This window comes from Eulemur rufifrons, chromosome 7 (assembly GCF_041146395.1).
Source record: "Eulemur rufifrons isolate Redbay chromosome 7, OSU_ERuf_1, whole genome shotgun sequence".
In the NCBI taxonomy this organism is placed as follows: domain Eukaryota; kingdom Metazoa; phylum Chordata; class Mammalia; order Primates; family Lemuridae; genus Eulemur; species Eulemur rufifrons.
In genome coordinates, this window is record NC_090989.1 from 81,766,401 (window position 1) to 81,784,602 (window position 18,202).

The 18,202-nt window shown below is 36.2% G+C and overlaps 2 protein-coding genes across 5 annotated transcripts in view; one reads left to right on the forward strand and one right to left on the reverse strand.

The window, feature by feature from the left end:
- The first annotated feature begins 668 nt into the window (after nt 1-668).
- Nucleotides 669-5,626, forward strand: DNAJC19 (DnaJ heat shock protein family (Hsp40) member C19). Its single transcript, XM_069472881.1, has 6 exons — nt 669-881; nt 1,799-1,850; nt 1,932-2,005; nt 3,072-3,151; nt 3,730-3,800; nt 5,003-5,626. The coding sequence occupies exons 1-6, from the start codon at nt 879-881 to the stop codon at nt 5,071-5,073; spliced, it is 351 nt and encodes a 116-aa protein (XP_069328982.1). The 5' UTR covers nt 669-878; the 3' UTR covers nt 5,074-5,626.
- An 8,717-nt stretch (nt 5,627-14,343) lies between these two features.
- FXR1 (FMR1 autosomal homolog 1) overlaps nt 14,344-18,202 on the reverse strand; it is a 66,325-nt gene continuing 62,466 nt past the window's right edge. Inside the window, exons 15-16 of one of the 4 annotated variants that reach the window (XM_069475271.1) lie at nt 15,848-15,939; nt 14,344-15,144 (exon numbers count right to left, since the gene is read on the reverse strand). In XM_069475271.1, coding sequence (XP_069331372.1) covers nt 14,974-15,144; nt 15,848-15,939 — 263 coding nt within the window. In that variant the 3' untranslated portion in view covers nt 14,344-14,973. The remainder of the gene's footprint in view (nt 15,145-15,847; nt 15,940-18,202) is intronic. The other 3 variants (XM_069475272.1, XM_069475273.1, XM_069475274.1) reach the window with 3 other exon arrangements.

Below are 18,202 nucleotides of genomic sequence, written 5' to 3' on the forward strand. Positions count from 1 at the left end.
CTGTAATCCCAGCACTGTGGGAGGTCGGAAGTCAAGACCAGCCCCAGCAACATAGCAAGATCCTGTCTCTGCAAAAAATAAAAATAATTTTTAAAAAGCAGCCAGGCGTAGTGACCCGCGACTGTAGTCCCAGCTACTGGTGAGTCTGAGGCAACAGGATCACTTCAGCCGGGAGTTCGAGGTTGCTGTGAGCTATGATGACACCACTGCACTCCAGCCCAGACCACAGAGTGAGATCCTGCCAAAAATTAAATAAATTAATTAAAGTTTTCTTAATGAAAAAATGCTACCGAGCAACCCCTGACACAGTGCAGTTTGTTCCTTTGGTTTCTTGGGATATCTTGTTTCCTACACCGGGTTACTACATATTTGTTTGGCTTCATGGTGGAAATCTGTCACAGTATGTTTAAGCATATTCATTACCTTTGACAAGTATAAACAAATGGCAAAGCGACGTGCTTACAGGTAGGAAAAGAAAACCGTTCTGAGTAAGGCTGCACAGCATTTGCCCATGACCCTCCCTGAAAAAATTTGCAAATCCCCGTACCCCAGGAGCAAAGGGCAAAAAACAGAGAGAAGCCCCACCCTTAAACCCGGAAGGGAAGTGATCCGCCCACCCTTAACCAACCCGAAGTAGCGTTCTCCGCCCGCCCACTGCTTGAGCGACTTTCCTCCTTCTCCGCTTTTTTCCCTTTTACGACATTTTCCGGCCTAGTTTGCGGCTTCTGTCGTGTTTCGGAGGCGTCCGTACTTGGGAGGCTTGTGCCTGCTACCCGCGAATGCGTCTCTCTCTGATAAAGGCGCGTTGGTAGTGGCCGCGACCTCTGGGCTGGGATGATACATGCTCCCGGTGGAAGCAGGGGAGCCGAGCCGGAGCCATGGTGAGTGCGGCCTTCGGGTCTCCCGGGCGATGTCCGGCCCAGGTCTCAGCCTCAGCTCCTGGCCTGGGCAGATTGCAGCTGAGGTTGTGCTCCCTAGGACGAATCTGGGCGGGAGGTTTAGGTCTTTGGGGCGTCATACCAGGACACAAAGCTGTTGGCCCCCTCCTCTTGGGTTTTTGTGTTGGTACATGGTCTTCAGCCTCTGGTCAGCTGTCGCCGGGCGCCAAGGCTTTGCTTCCCTTGAACTCTCCTCTAAGGTCAGAGTCTCTAATGGACTAGGACATTCGTGGGAACGCATCTGACTATAACTGTCCTTGCTCTAACACATCCTCACCGCGCTTGCGCCACTTTTCTCTCTCTCTCCTTGCCCCTTTGGCTCTTGCATATATAGAACTCTAATCTCTGCTTTCCTGAACATATTTGGACCTCTCTCCTATTTGGGGACAACAGGACAGTGAGGTGGGATAGTGCTGAAGGCGCTCTAATAAGCTAATCTCCTAGTTTAGCCCACGCTTATCATTGAAAATGTTTTATCAGAATCTTACGGGAGCTGTCTGTAAACAGTTCTGCCGTCTCTACTAGAAACCTTATTTCTACTGCTCTTGGTTTAACTTTAATGTGACTTCATTTGCTCGAGGCTGAAAGAAGTTTTCAAAGGGACGTTATCTTTTTCACTGTGTAGAGGTAAATAAGCAAGTCGACTTGCCCTCTTCTATAGTGAAAACTCCCATACCTTTACAATGCATGCAGTGTAACAGTTGCAGTAGTTTTAAAGGATCATTGGGCAGAATATTTTCGCCTTAAAACTCGTTTCTCTTATTGAAATGCAACTTATAATGAGTAGGGGATGGGGGGAATGGGCATAAGGAAGGGTGGGAATTAGGGAAATAAACATCTACTGTTTTCTCTCTTTCCAGGCCAGTACAGTGGTGGCAGTTGGACTGACCATTGCTGCTGCAGGATTTGCAGGTTTGTTTATGGTTTAGGGGTGGAAATGAACTAGAGGAGATTGGGGATTTATTTGTTTATTCTATTTATTATTGGTTTTAGGCCGTTATGTTTTGCAAGCCATGAAGCATATGGAGCCTCAAGTAAAACAAGTTTTTCAAAGTCTACCAAAATCTGTAAGACTTCGTGAATATTTCTTCTAATTCTTTGCTGCCTGCCTTTGAAACCTAGGGCCACACTTGAGGAGGGGTAAATTTCCAAACATCCACAACGTTCTAAGTGATTGCTTTGGGCCCCTTCTCTTGTTTCCACAAGGAGGGTGTAGAAGTTCTGAACTTTGTAATGGTGCTACCCCAAAAAGTTGAATGTTATATGTGACAGAATTGGGATGGGGGCAGTGTTAATCCTAGTATAGTATTAGAACAGTTATCATAGCTTTATTGTTCACCTGCTGTCAACTTCAGCATCATCTGTCCACATTCTTGCTTTCCTTCAACTGCTCTGCATCACAAGCACACAGGGATCTAGGGTTCTAAAGTGATCTGTTCTTACTGTGTGGGCGTGGCACTACCTAACATGATATTTAGCGCTATAGTTAATTAGGCTATAGAGTATGACTAGACGTTATGATCATACCCTCTGTGATTATAGTTAAGAATGAGTTTGGCTATGACAGCCTGTTGAGTATTTTTATGTTGTGATTAAATGAGACATAATAAAGTGATAGTAGGCTTTTCCAGTTAAGATTTTTGACATAATAAGGTGAGAGGACCTGATAGCAGGTCCTCTGTACATATACATATTTTAAAGTCTATACATATCTTATTAATAAAGTCTTGTTTAAAATACTTTTGAGCTATTTGTCTTAAAAGACCTCCAAATCCTCTTCTTGAGGAACTTGTTCTAAACCATATACTGTGAGATCAAATTTTCATCCAGAATATGGCTAATTTGGAATGATCTTTCTTCACTACTGGAAGAACTGGCTGTGAGACACTGTTCTTTTATTTCCAAGATAGTTTATATTGGCTGGGAAAAAAAGGACCTGTTTCATGATCATTAAAATACTTGTTGCTTCTTAGATATAAGATTTAGGTGTAGCCAAAATGCTGTGGAAATTGCACTTAAAGTTCTCTGAAATGGCTTAGTTTTGCTACTGATTAATTCTATGAACCATTATAAACTTAACAACTTTCAGTTTATTCTACTAATCTTTCCTTATAAATGCATTTCTTCTTTCAGGCCTTCAGTGGTGGTTATTACAGAGGTGGGTTTGAACCCAAAATGACAAAACGGGAAGCAGCATTAATACTAGGTGTAAGGTAAAATAATTTCTAATATTTTTAATATTTTTATTAGGAAGGAGTTATATGATGATTTTGTCCCAGGAAAATTGGTATTATGAGTTCTAGTCACTGGAGCCTTAGTGGTCCTTGCTTGCATGTACATTTTTAAGGTCTAAACACTCCTACAAAAGTCAAATGAGAAGACACACTGGCACATAAGCACTTTTTCATTCATTTAAAGATAGACTTATCAAGAGATTATTACACAGTACTCAATCTTGTTCTCTGTAACTGACATTTTCTGTGGTGAAATTTCTGCCTTTATTTTCAAATACTTAAACATATTTTCCTTTTCAATAAAAGGACTATTGTAATGAATTTTATCAAATTCAATATTTTTGAGAATGCCTTACTTTTTTTTTTTGCTTTTTTCTAAGGAGCAGTTTGGTTCCCCAATTCAGGATGTGCATTTTCCTTCTGTGTTAGGAGGTTCCTAAACACCTTTTCATACTGTTAACTTACTACAGTTTCACATCTTTAATTGGCCTTTATGTACAATTTTTTGATGTGATCCAGAAGTAGACTGAAGTAACACCTTCTCCTTTTTCAATTAGCCCTACTGCCAATAAAGGGAAAATAAGAGATGCTCATCGACGAATTATGCTCTTAAATCACCCTGACAAAGGTAAGCAGTCTTTATTTACACTCTTGTTACATATGTTGTTGGCATAAATGTTATTAATGGAATTTTTATATCCCTTGGCTATTATAAGGGAAATGCCTAAACCTCTTTGTGAGCACTATCACCCAGGCTGGATCAATGTGTTTTTGACATCTTAATAGAAATTGAGTGAAAACTTTGTTTTGAGATCTGTAATTGTGATAAAATGTGACTTCTAGTAGTAACAGTCCCAAATACTGCTGATTTTACTATGTTTTACCTATATTCATAATTAAAGAAAATGTTAAATTTCAGTTAATAAAACTAACTCTTCTCCATCCAGTTTAGGTACTTTGAAATGGAGATTACCTAGTTAGAAATTTATGAGATTTATTCATTTCTGATACCCTTATAAGCAGCCTTGGCTATGTTGAAAGAATGCAGATATTTCCTTTGAATACCAAAACTAAGACCACAAAATCCATGTTCTAGTGCTCAAATCCTTTTGCTTATAGAAGAGAGGCTTTTCATGAAGTTTTCATGGGTTTTGACAGTTTAAACAGGGTTCTGATTGTTTCGTATTTGGCCTCTCAGCATATTTTACAAAGTTTAGCTTGTATTATGTGGAGGGCTTCTGATTCAGTAGGTCTGCGTGAAGCCTATAAATTTGCATTTATACCAAGTTTCCTGTTGATGCTTCTTGCTGGGCTTACACCACTTTTGAGAATCACTGCTCCAGCCGATTGGTACCTGTAAACATTGTGAAGGGACAGTTTATAATAGGAAAAGAGAAAAACTGTAAAGGATAGAAAAAGGATTTAAAGAAACTGGAGTTTTTCCAACAAAGTTCAGAAGCCTCTTGAGAATATCATGGTTTTAAAGTAACATGGTACAATAAATTGATGTTCATTCATGATTTGTAATCATGAATAGGCTAACTTACACTATTTCAAAGGCACATCTATGTCGATGATACATGTTAAGCATCCTAAAAAGGTGTCATTTTTGTGGAAATCTCTTTCATGGAAATTACCTCATTTCCCATTGATCGAATATATTACCATTTACTTAGTGATCTGGTTGCAGTGTCATAGTTTTCTTTAAAAAATAATTTCTACTAATTCCACCTCAGATAAGTATTGGGATCCTTGAAATGAGAGTAGCTTTTTACTAAGCAGAAATTGAGAATCCATATTATAACTATTCCTTTTTCTTTCTTCCTATAGGAGGATCTCCTTATATAGCAGCCAAAATCAATGAAGCTAAAGATTTACTAGAAGGTCAAGCTAAAAAATGAAGTGAATGTATGATGAATTTTAAGTTCATATTAGTTTATGTATATGAATACCAACTTTTTATAATAAAATACCTCAGAGCTACAGTTTTTAAAAATGATTTAGCATAAGCTAAATCAAAGCCTTGGTATAATTTTCTCATTTAAATTTGAAGATTTTAAGTCAGATTATAGACAAGAATATTTGATGGACAAATGCACACCATTTCAATAGAAATTTTATTCATTACTCATTTAGCAAGTAAGTTGGTATACTCTTCAAGGCAAAGTGAAGTTGACAGTCCTTGCTTTCAGGTAGCCTCCAGTCTAGTGGGAAAAACTGGTAGTTAAACTATGTGATAAATATTATGATGGAATCGGCACGAGCTATTGAAGTAGGGACTCTTATTGGGATGAAAAACTGTTCAAGGTACAGATAGCTGGTCCAGCTACCTGGAACCCTGTATTTAAAAATGAATTTAGCCATGACTTTGACCTAACAAAGTGACCTAGGTATGTAAATATCACTGACAGAATTTAGTTTCATACATCAAAAACTCTTTAACAGTATGACAAAGATTTGAGAGTACAGGTCCTATCATTAATCAAGTATTTAACATTGTATTCACTTAGCCCCTCAAAGATACTGACCATTTACAAATTATTCCTCAAATTGGTTATTTTTTGACATAATCCAAGTTTTATAATTGTTATGATCAAGCATAAACATCAAAACTGAAAATTTTAGTGTCCTCAATATCAAAATATTCTTCAGCTTGGACTACTAAGAATTTCTATACTAATAAATTTAAATGACATTTGAAGGCAAATGACTTACTATCCATCTAACAAAATATGAGGATCTTCATCAGAGGCCCTGTACAAAACATCTGAGGTAAGCTAACTAGTCTGTATTCCCCATCCAGGGATATTATGTGTAGCTCTTGAGATGATAAATTTAACTACCTACCATCCAAGTTTTCTTAAATTATCGTAAAGTTCTTACTAATGGAGAACACGAAGACTTCCAAGGTAAAAATAGTGGAGATAATCATTTTTATTGGCATTTTAAAGTAAAGGTATAGTTGTTCTTTTGTTTATACCCTGTACCTTGTTTAAAATCTGATGAAGTCTGTTACAATTTAGTGTACAATGAAGCACTAGCTTCTAAGGCTTTTGTGTAGGATAAATTTTTTTGTTAATTCCAGGGACAAGGGGGACATGAAGGTTCTTGTTCACCATAGTTTTTTCCTACAAAGTTGCTGTGAACACTAAATTAGCGAATACTGAACCATTGTTCCCAAGGGATATACAGGTTCTTATGAGCCTGTGGTCACGCTTTTGTCCGTTGATCCATACATAACCTTGTTTTACATATGTAATATGTATTGTTGCTATCATTAACATTGAACTCACAGCCAACAGCACTGTAACTTAAGCAGACACATCATAGCCTTCTTTGCTTTAAGAACACTAGGTAGCACTTCACTACTACTCTTGGGAGCCATCTTAAACAGCAAAATCACCAACAAAAAGCACAAACATGAAACTCTGCACTAAACCAACCACAAAAAGGATACTTGTTTATGAGAGCTGAACAAGAAGGCAGAGCATTGCTTTGTTTTTGCACATGGAATGTTTCAGAATTTTTGCCATCCTGTGAATATTCACAAATGACCAGAAAAGCATGTCAAGTGTTGATTTTGGAGTTACAAATACATTTTAGTGAGTAGGCAAATTCACAAGTAAGGAATCCAATAATAATGAAGATCAACTGTATTTTGGTTTACTGACCATTTATTTCAGACCTTTGGACTACTCAAAAAAAATGTTTCTATGGACAAGAGCCTTAAGACTAAAAAGCAAAGTTTTAAAAGACAAATAATGTGATATGCCCATAGGCAGTCAAGCATTAACTCTACGAAGGAACACTTAAATGTTGTAGGTACAAATACTTTTGAGTGCAAATAGCATACGTCTTAAAACAGGTGCTAAGACAATGTAAACCATTTTAAAATAATACTGAGGAGCACAGCAGAGCATATTTTTCTTTCACATCAGTTTTATTTTCCTGTAGGCTTACCTTTTTCAAGTAGAAGAATCCAAATTTCATTGAAGGCTATTAGGCAAACTGAACATTTAAATGTCATCCGGGTGAGGGGCTCTAGAACCATAATAGATAACTGAAGTATATGAAATCTGTAAAAGAACCTTTGTCTTTTAGCGGTATTCTTACAGAATACTGGATCTATGATGTGAACATTTATTGAATACTTACAATGTGCTAGCATTGTGCTTAGCATTCTCCTTGTATCTCAATAGACTAAATTTTATTATGTACATTCTACATGTGAGGAATCTGTAGTGAGGCTAAGACGCACCCAAGGAGACATGCTAAGGCTGATCTTTCTTCAGATCCCATGTTCTGTGCTCTTATCGTCTGTACTGTGGCATCTTTCACAGTTCTGATAATCCAAGCATGTTTTCCTTGGTAGTATTAATACCAAGTTGTGAGTCTGGTATTTGTCATTATACATCTAGCTTGGGGCCTTTTTCTTTACCAGTTGGTATTTACAGACAAATACTTTCTTAAAACGCAGAGGAAGTTATAAACACGTAGAGCATAGAAGGTAGATTTCAGGTCAGACTTCTGCAATAGTCAGGTAATTCTGAGCAAGTCGTCTCTGCTAGGGCTCCTTCCTGCTCCCTCGTCTGTAAAAAGGATAAATGGCCAACCTGAAAAATGTAAGGATTCTTCCACATTTTATGGCTAAGGAAACAAAAAGCCAGAGCAAATGGTTTCCAAGGTTATACAGCTAGTGAAACTAGAATAAATAAGCCCTGGGTGTCTTGTCCAATTCACTATGTGCGTATCAGTTCTCAACAGATGTCTAGAGAGGAATTCCTATCTATAGCCTTGATGTTAGATCTGGAATACCAGAGGTGTGTGTGTCCCTTAGCCCCTTCCCTTTTGCCTTTACAGGCCATGTGGGTTGACGTTAGATATGAATCCTAAGCTACTGTATATACAAACTTTGCTCTGTTGGTAATGAAAGTGGGCTGAGTGGTCCTGGTAGTTAACTGTCTTCTCCCACCTTTAGTTTCAAGCAAATTCTCTCCCATCAAGTATTTCCAAATGATGAGAGAACTGTGAAAGCATTTAAATGAAAATAGTCTAGTTATTCAGATCACGATTACACAATACCCAAACCATTCAATAAATATTTGAGATGCCTTGTGTGCAAATGGGTGGCATATAAGCCCATACCTATATATTCTGATTCTAGAAGTTTGGTTACATGGTTTTCTCTGTCATCCTTTATGTGCTCTAAATTACAAGAAACAAGAGCAAGGAGGGTAGAAGGCAGCTAGAAGCAAAACCATTGAGAAGTAATAGGGGGGTCCGGCGCGGTGGGTCACACCTGTAATCCTAGCACTCTGGGAGGCTGAGGTGGGTGGATCGTTTGGGCTCAGGAGTTCGAGACCAGCCTGAACAAGAGTAAGACCCCCGTCTCTACTAAAAATAGAAAGAAATTAGCCAAAGAACTAAAATATATACAAAAAATTAGCCAGGCATGGTGGCACATGCCTGTAGTCTCAGCTATTCGGGAGGCTGAGGCAAGAAGGATCACTTGAGCCCAGGAGTTTGAGGTCGCTGTGAGCTAGGCTGACACCACAGCACTTTAGCCCGGGGAACAGACTGAGACTCTGTCTCAAAAAAAATTAAAAAAAAATGGGGTGGGGGGGAGCAATTAGGTAACTAGCTTCTTAATACAAAGTCAAATCCTAAACATGTTAACTATGCCACACTGAAAGCTATTATGTCTTCAGTATACTGAAAAATGTATGTCCTACCTTAAAGAAAACCGTCCACCAGAAATATTTAAAAATAAAATCCACTTAGGCATAAAGCTTCATTTAAAGGATTAGTAGGGTTTTAGGCTACAACGCTGAGTTCTGCTTCAATTCTGAGAATGTGCAAGGCATCTTTTCTATTGACAGTGACCAGCTATAAAGGTTGTTCTGCAATTCAGAAACCTGTAGTAGTGTTTACATTTTGAATGCACATGATCCTTCAAACGTTAATTCTGATGAAAATTTAGAACTTGGCTCAAAATTTCAAAGAACAGTATAAGCTAGAAAACTGTAAACGTGAGTTAAACAAAGTAAAAAACGCTGTTTAGAATTAATGCTGTACTAGATTTTTTATCTAAATAATATCTTTTTTTCTGTAAAGAATCCTGGACTAAGACTAACCTTGAGTACCAGGAAACTTAAATGACCTAAGCTCTGCTTTTTGTTGTTGGGCTGTTGTGCAGAGTGTCTGCTTAGAAACAACTGTTGCCTTAGCAACAGGACATAGGAAGAACTATCTTGTTACCTATTCTTCCTGACCCAATAATAAATTAACAGTCCAGTAATAAAGTAACAGTCCAGTGTTGATATAATCTGGAACATGTTAACACTTGCTGCCACTTAGTCCTGTTTAAATTAGTGAAGTTTCAAATGTAATGTTTACATTTTTCTTTACAACCTGAAAACAGCAAGTTAGTTGAAAAAGGAAGTTCAAAGAGGTTCAAGTATATGCTCCATGCAACTACCAAGTATATAAGTTGGTTTATCTAGAAAAACTACTGGAAAATGTTTTTAATGAAAATGACCTTTAAACTAGAAAATGTGTGGTAGGTACATTTTACAGTTAATCCATTAAGAGGGTACAAACACACAGAAAGTATTTTACCCAGAAAAAGAACATACCAGTCACTGAAATACAAAGAAATCCAAGAAGCTATTAAGTGGTATACGTACGACTGTAAGACTGAGGAAATTAATAAAAAAGAATTATTTTGCCTTTGGGTTATCTTTAAATTGCATTCAGCATAGTTGGAAATAGCTAGGATGGATACATATATAAAACAAATGCCAGTTTAATTCAGCATATACTCTTTATGTGAATTCTTGGCCATTTGGTTGTTACCCAGAGTCTGACACATGACTAGACTGAAGCTATATTAATATTGGAAAGACCTTCAAAAGGTCAACTAGTCCAGCCCCCTCTGATTGGATAAAATTGAAACTATAGAGAAAAAAAGTTAGAAAATAGTGGCTCCCAATTCTGTACATTTACCTAAAGCATCTTTTCAAAGGAAGAAATAAACAAATGGACTGTGGGAAGTCATCCTACAAAGCTGCATTATATTAATAGTTTTTCCAGGGGAATGTTTAGGTACCTGACTTCAGTACTAGAAACAAGATACAGATGAATCTCAATCTAAAGTTATCTACTGACAAAGCCTTTTTAAAAATACGTATATTTTCTTATAGGTTATATAATGCCTTCATTATCCAGTAATTAGGGGTTTTCTGGATGTTTGGACTTTTCCTTGAATTTCTAGTATAATTATACTTCAAAATTTGTAATCAGTTTGAACCATAGGAGATTCCCAAGTTGCCCATTTTTGACCCGTAAGTGTTCATTTCCTAATATTCAATCTAATGGACTTATCTCAACCAGCAGTAGAGTGAGGTTTCAAGTTAACAACACTTGCTAAAAGTCTGACTACAGCAGATTACAATTATTGCTTTATTGTAAAAGTTCTTGAAATAAAACCCAAATACTATCATGAGTTAATCATGGGTTATGAGTCCACTCAAGCCTACACACTAATAACTAAAATTTTTAAATAAGGGATCAGCAGATTCACTATACCAGATATCCTTATAAAAAACTATAAGGGATCCAAACCTTATATAATAGCAAAAATAGGAAGATTGAAACTTTACAACAAATATCCTACTCTCCCTTTGAGAATTTTGCCAAACCCATAGGTCCAGTTTTAAATACAAGTTCCTTGAAGTCTTCTGTAACAAAATCTACGTGTAAACTTTCCTTTACTGTCATTCTCATCTAATTAACACAGGACCACGCATTATAGCCAGTTTTATCTGTTCTTAGTAAAAGCTTATTGTAGACACAGCCTATAAGAACACGTTGGTTTGAACCTTAAAACTGTAAATCTGCAGAGGACACAAATACTACCACTTCCCAATCCAAGTACAACATTTGGTTAACACCCCAGCTTTACAAAGACTCTCCTCATGTTACAAAACACTAGACAAATAGCAAACAGCTACAAAAATATCTGTGACTTAGCACAATGGAACCCAGCCACAAAAGAATGGACATGAATGGGGATCCAGAATACAAGAGTTTCACCAACTGCTTTTGACTCCCATCACAGCTTATTGTTTCCCACATCTGTTCTTTTGCTGTACCTTTTAGAAAAATATATTTAAGCAACCTCCCTCAGTCTTGTTCTAAGGAGTATCTCAGGCAAGTTTCCATGAACTCACTAGTTTGATGTACTGCTTAATTCCACATTAAAATACATGAATATTTAAAATTAAGATTTCTGTGTAGCCTTGTAGTACTTTTTCACCAATGTTACCTGACTTGTTAACCAGAGACACAATTTTGCAGTTGTTTTAGGCCCTTTTAAGGCTTAAAAAGGTGATGCATGGCCAGGAGCAGTGGCTTACACCTGTATTCCTAGCACGGTGGGAGGATGAGGCAGGTTTGCTTCAGCTCAGGAGTTGGAGACCAGCCTGAGCAAGAGCAAGAGCCCATCTCTACAAAAAGTAGAAGAGTTAGCTGGACATGGTGGCATGTGCCTATAGTCCCAGTTATTCTGGAGGCTGAGGCAGGAGGATCGCTTGAGCCCAGGGGTTTGAGGTTGCAGTGAACTATGATGACAACACTGCACTCTAGCCAGGGCCACAGAGCAATACTCTTATCTCCAAATTAAAAAAAAAAAAAAAAAAAAAAAAAGAGGTGATGCCTAAACTAAGAATCCCAAGCCTCCCAAAGTTTTGGAAAAAGCAGATCATTTTTGCTCCGCTGCTACTTCATGATGCAGTTCAGATTCCATATACGATTTCACATACCTATGCTGAAACAGTTAATTGAGCTGCACAAGACCTTCCAGAATACATTTTTTGCTTGATTGTCTACTGTCAAGTTCTCCCACAGCAACAGTTCATCTAACTAGGACAACAGCCAAAAAGATGAATCCCTCTCAAAATAAGTTTAAGAGGCTCCCTGAATTAGCAATAGTTATATCTGGGGAGTGCGCTTTTCATTTATATTCCTGAATCTGGGTTATGTCCTGTTTTTAAAAACAAAAACAAAAACAAAAAAAAACCCAAAGACTTGCTTATCACAATTCTGCAGCATATATATTGTTTTAAAGCAGAGGTCCCCAACCATTTTGGCACCAGGAACCGTTTTCATGGAAGACAATTTTTCACCCCGGCACAATGGCTCCTGCCTATAATCCTAGCACTCTGGGAGGCCGAGGCGGGAGGATCACTCAAGGTCAAGAGTTTGAGACCAATATGAGCAAGAGACCCCATCTCTACTAAAAAAATAGAAAGTATCTAATACAGAAAAAAATTAGCCAAGCATGGTGGCACATGCCTGTAGTCCCAGCTATTCGGGAGGCTGAGGCAGGAGAATTGCTTGAACCCGGGAGTTTGAGGTTGCTGTGAGCTAGGCTGATGCCATGGCACTCTAGCCCTGGCAATAGAGCGAGACTCTGTCTCCCAAAAAAAAAAAAAAAAAAAAAAAAAGAATTTTTCCACCGGGGGTGGGGGGGTGGGGGGTGGTTTCAGGATGATTCAAGCGCATTACATTTATTATGCACTTTTTCTATTATTAATACATTGTAACATGTAATAATTATACAACTCACCATAGGTTGGGGACCCCTGTTTTAAAGACAAAACATTGGGTTTAGTCATTTGTAACGAAATCTTAATAGTTATTTCTTAGAGCATGGTTATTAATTACTGCTATTCTAAAAAACTGCTTCAGCTATACTCACTTTTTAGGATAGTTTTGTTCTTTTCCCATTGAAACAATATGGAAAAAGATTTTAGTGAATCTACTCTACATGGGAGAAAACGAAAACTAATTTTTTTCTTTATACCACATTTGCCAACTAGGGATTAACTAAAATTCTTCTCATACCTTATAGTTAATTTGTAACCCAATTATGCAAGGGAACTAAGAATAAAAAGGCCAACTATTTATCTTGTTTCTAGAACTTTGATAGATTAAAAACAATTGTGGGTAAACTTTTTAAAAACCAGCACATGAAATTATTTGACATCTTTACATAAAGTGCAGAAATCACACTATTTGCACTTTACCGTTTAGAAGGTTTCAGGAAAAACCATTTAATACCAGCACATTTTAACCTTAATTAGAATAAATTTGAAGGCTACGGTTATATACACACTGACCTGGCAAATTTTACATTTTTAACTAGACCCCAAACTAATAGTAACACTTTTATGCACATAAAAAATTGACATAAATTATGCCCATAAAAAAACTTTTCAGATGCCAAATGATAGAAATGGCTATCATTCTTGCTCAGTAGTTTATATACTGTGAAGCAAAGCCCTCCCCTAAGTCCACAATTATTTGATTTGACCTCACAATTAGGTATAGAAATTACCGTATCATTCTTACTTTATAACAAACATTATGTCTTTATCTTTGCAAACTAAAGTTTTACAATGATTTTTAATCACTGGTATGGAAACCTTCAAAATTACTGCCTTGAGAATCAAGAAACAAATTATTGGTCTATTACTTAAAAACTATTCATCATACTTCTTTATAAAACAATTTTCAATAAAGAACTAAAGGCAAAGGTAAAAATTCTGCCTTCTACCCGCCATTGTCTTCTAAAAGTTGCCTTTCATAAAAATTTTGTTACCAAGATTTTATTCCTGATAATCAAATGTATTATCAATTCCCAAAGCCATCTATTCTAACAGTCTAAATTTTAAGTGTTAAGATTTCAGAGGATTCATTACAAAATGATTAAATGGCCAACTGACATTTTAATGCTATTTATGAACGAGTATAGATGCTTTTTTAAAAAGCAATCAAAGCATACTATTCTAAACCTACAAACAGCTCCAACTACTTTACAACAATTGGTATAAAAAGTAGAAAGTTAAAAATCAGCAAATGGAAGATCAAAGTTTATTTACTACCTGCATACAAAAACATATTGCACATCAAACAACTGAAATCAAAAAAAAAAAATGAGAGAGAGAGAAAGGAAAAGAAAAAGAAAAGATACTCTACTGAAGACTAACATGTAGTTTATACAGAACAAACCTTCTGGAAATTGATCTTTTCAGTAGTTCAGGTTATGTCTGAATGGACATGACTAATTTAGCTTAGTGTCTTAACTAAAGCTATGTTTGATTTTTAAATACTGTACACTTTAATAAATAAACCAAACAAAGCCTCAAGGTAGAACAGTCACTGCCAAATATCACCCAGTGTCCCTGCAGATGAGAGTTTAACAAATGTATTCCAGTGGTCTGCAGATTTTCCTCTACATACAGCATTTAAAAAACACATTAAAACAGACCAGTTTCCAGACTAAACTAATGAAGAAATTACAATTCAGTGCAAAATATTTTAGACTGCATTTCATTCTAGTTTTCCTCAGGTGAAGAAGTGGTTGCATATTAAAAATGTAACAAAAGCAGCTAATGCTTTCATAAAGAATATTAGGTTAGGGATCCCACCCCCCCCCCACCTCCCCCCATCTCTGCCATATTTTGAAAACAAAATAACATTTCCTATAGCCAGCAACTTTTTTTAATGTTACATATACTATTCTCAAGGCACATCTGATGATATATTTTATAACACAGTAGGTGTCAAAGTATGTTTAACATATGATTTCTTCAGGATCCCTCCCCTTTCTGAATTCCGAATGGAGGAACTGAAAGTGCGATGTAAGACTGGCGATCCATATTCTATCTTTGGCAAGCTTGTACAAGCGCTATTGTAAATGTAATGTAAAAGAACTGTAAACTAGGAACTTCTTCAGTTTATGAAACACCATTCAGGACTGCTGCTTCTTGAGTGTTTTCTTCTTTTAAGGTATTAATCTTTTCTTCTCCTGGAGTACGCTGTAGCTTAGAAATTTCATCGCCAGAAGCACTAGTTGGGCCATTTATTGCCTTTTCTGAAGGACCATGCTCTTCAATCACATCTTTTGCCTGCCAAAGGGAGACAACTTTTTCAACTTCTTTATAAATGAAATCTATAGCTGAGGAGAAAAACAGCTACATAAACATTAGCTAATAAAAAATTTCAGTTTAATATGCTACAGTGGATCAAAGAATTAAAACATTCTTAAAATTCAAAACAAATACCAATGTATTCTGCTCTCTGGGTCTTTCAACTCTTTATCTCTAGTACCTAGCAGTGCCCAAACCACATGAAGCATCTGTACTGTTTAATGAAACGTGTATCTAATTTTTTTTAAACCTCTGAAAAATTCACCATGTAAATGATATAAACAGTTAATACCCTAAGTAAAACAATCACCAACTTTACTCACCTTTTTAAAACTCATTTACATATCAAATCCCTTAAAGCGTTTAAAAGAATTGAAACTTAAAAGAGGTATATAGCCTATTGCTCCCCAAATTAAGCAAAAGTCTCTATACCCACTATCTTTAGGCAGACTAAATTTTACAAATGCTATTTAAAGTTCTAACTAAAAAGTATTTCAGGCTCAAGCATGCATATCTTCAGTTACTTGGGGCAAAGTACAAAATCAAGAGTCTTGTCTTTAACTAAAATATTATTTGTCTATTTGTGGAAACAAGTGATCATACAGTAAGTTAAGAAGTAAAAAAATAATGCTACACCATAAAAAAAAGAAAAAAAAAAACCTACAGGTTAAATTCTCCTTACCATTTCTTTCTTGTTTTTAGCCAAAGTTTCCCTTGGGAGGTTTCTTTGTCTGCTCTGAGACTCAGCTCTAGAAATATAATCTGCAACTGTGACTGTTAAAGATGAGAAAAAAATTACAGGTGTTGAAAAGTATTTCTAAAGTTTATTTATGGATAAAGAGTAATTTCACTATTAAACTAGTGGTGGGTCACCCAATTTCAAAATTTTCTTAAGCTGGGTACCACCTCCAACCAAAAATAAAGCTTGAAAAATTTTCCTGATTTTAATGCTGACAATACAAAATTCCAAGCTTGAGACTGAGGAAGTTGAGATTAAAGTCCTCTTTCCCAAGAATCCAGTTATTTTCTTTCCGTTGAATGTAAGGTTGTGGCACAAATTTGGTGTAGAAACCCACAACCAAACAGAAAATGTAAATTAAGTGTTCTAAACCCAAACAGTGCTTGCAATTATCAGTGGGTGGGAAATGGGGCATATTACATGCAAACCATGGTGTGATATACTTAAATTTGAAAATTTCATCAAAGGTATAAAAGATTTACTCAAATGTTGGTTTTGCTTTTAAAAAAAAAAAAAAAAGGAAAACAAGATATCCTGGTATGATATATTTTATGGCTCCTTTTTAACGTTTCACACTAGAAACCACTCTGAATGACTGAAATAAGAAACTACAACTAAAGATGACAGACCACCACCCTAAAAATGTGGACACCGATCATAGTGGGAGAGGGGCTAGAGTAAACTCAGTGACAAACCTACTCCCTTTCGCCAGTCTCGACAGAACTTGGTTGAAATGTGCGTTTGCAAAGAAGTGGCAGTAGTACATTAGGAAAAAGACTAACCCGAGCTAACACCCTACTGCCAACTCAAGTGCCACAAATGACCTGTGTTCTACAGGTATTGTGGACTGGCCTCACTTTATAATTCAATCCTTTCTCTTCAAGAACTTGAAGCTTAGAATTCACTGATTCAAATAAATAATCAAAATAACCACCCTCTTTCTTCCAAATTATTATTTCCTACCACAAACTGGTTAACAAAATTCCTGATATGTAAAAATACAATATGTATTTTAAATTATGGGAGCAATTTAATTATATAAAGAATGAAAATCCAAGTATATTTTAAATTATTTAAAGTCACTAGGTATGGAAGAATTGGCCCAGGTTCAAATTATATGAAAATACCTAAATCACTTTTATATATAATTAAAATGCTGGATAGTATTTATAATTCGTTTTTCTAAATTATAAATTAACATGCTAACACTTTCATAAGATCCAAGAACTTTCTACAAACTATTGTTTAAATGAATCCTTCAAAATCACAAGGAAACAACTTACACACATAATTAGAAAACTAAGTCTAAAACTGCCTATTTCCATCCAAATTATAAGCTCAGTACACTCATTTTTAAGTTTTTAAAATTATTTACATTCCTTGCTAATGAATTTTTAAATACATTTAATAGTTTAGTGATAATATAACTATAATAATAGTTTATAATATTGGCATACTGGGGAGGACGATATTATCTATCATAATCTACTTCAATATTGTATCTACATATGTGCTGGCAAAACCATTATGAGAATGATTCTAGCCATAGATTAAGGAGCAGCACAATGAATGCCTTCTGATTCCATAGTCCAGGCCTCAGGGGTTCCTGGGAAAATTCATCTCCTTGGAGGCCCTGCTGTTAAATTCAAATACGTGTGGAAACAATTCTTAGAAAGCTTCATCCACTATGCACAGAGATAGATTATACACTGATACAGTTATCGATTAAATTAAGAGGCACTTAGCTGGAATGTCCCCTCTCCAAATAAAAGGTAGCCAAAAGAAACGTCAGTTAATTCAAAGAAAAACCTGTCTATAGCCAGTCCTTTTTTAAGTCCCTTAAAAGTTCAACACAGATTAATCAATATATATAGCAAAAATGCAGGTAATTTATATAGCAAAATTTGTACTCTAGAATTTCCTCTATGGGGCCCAAGTCAATCAATTGGACACCAGTGTATTGTCATGTCCAAAGTGCAGCAAAGAATATTCACTGCTTAATTTACTCTAAGAGCAACAAGAAATTTTGAGCAAATGAGATCAAATAATAGTAACTTTAGATGGAGGCTGCCTCCCTAGAATTGCTACCAGGAGCAAGGAAAAAATAATTTTGTGTTTGTTTTACCCACCCCATCTTCCTATCTTTTGGGGGGGGAGGAGTAAGCTAGGAAATGCAAGGAGTTTTAAGAGAAGAAAAGTAGTAATCACAAAGAACAGAGTTAAAATAGGAATAGATGCAGTATGGAATACAAAAATCATTGTCAAATTATTGAAAACTCCTAATTACTCATGTTTCAA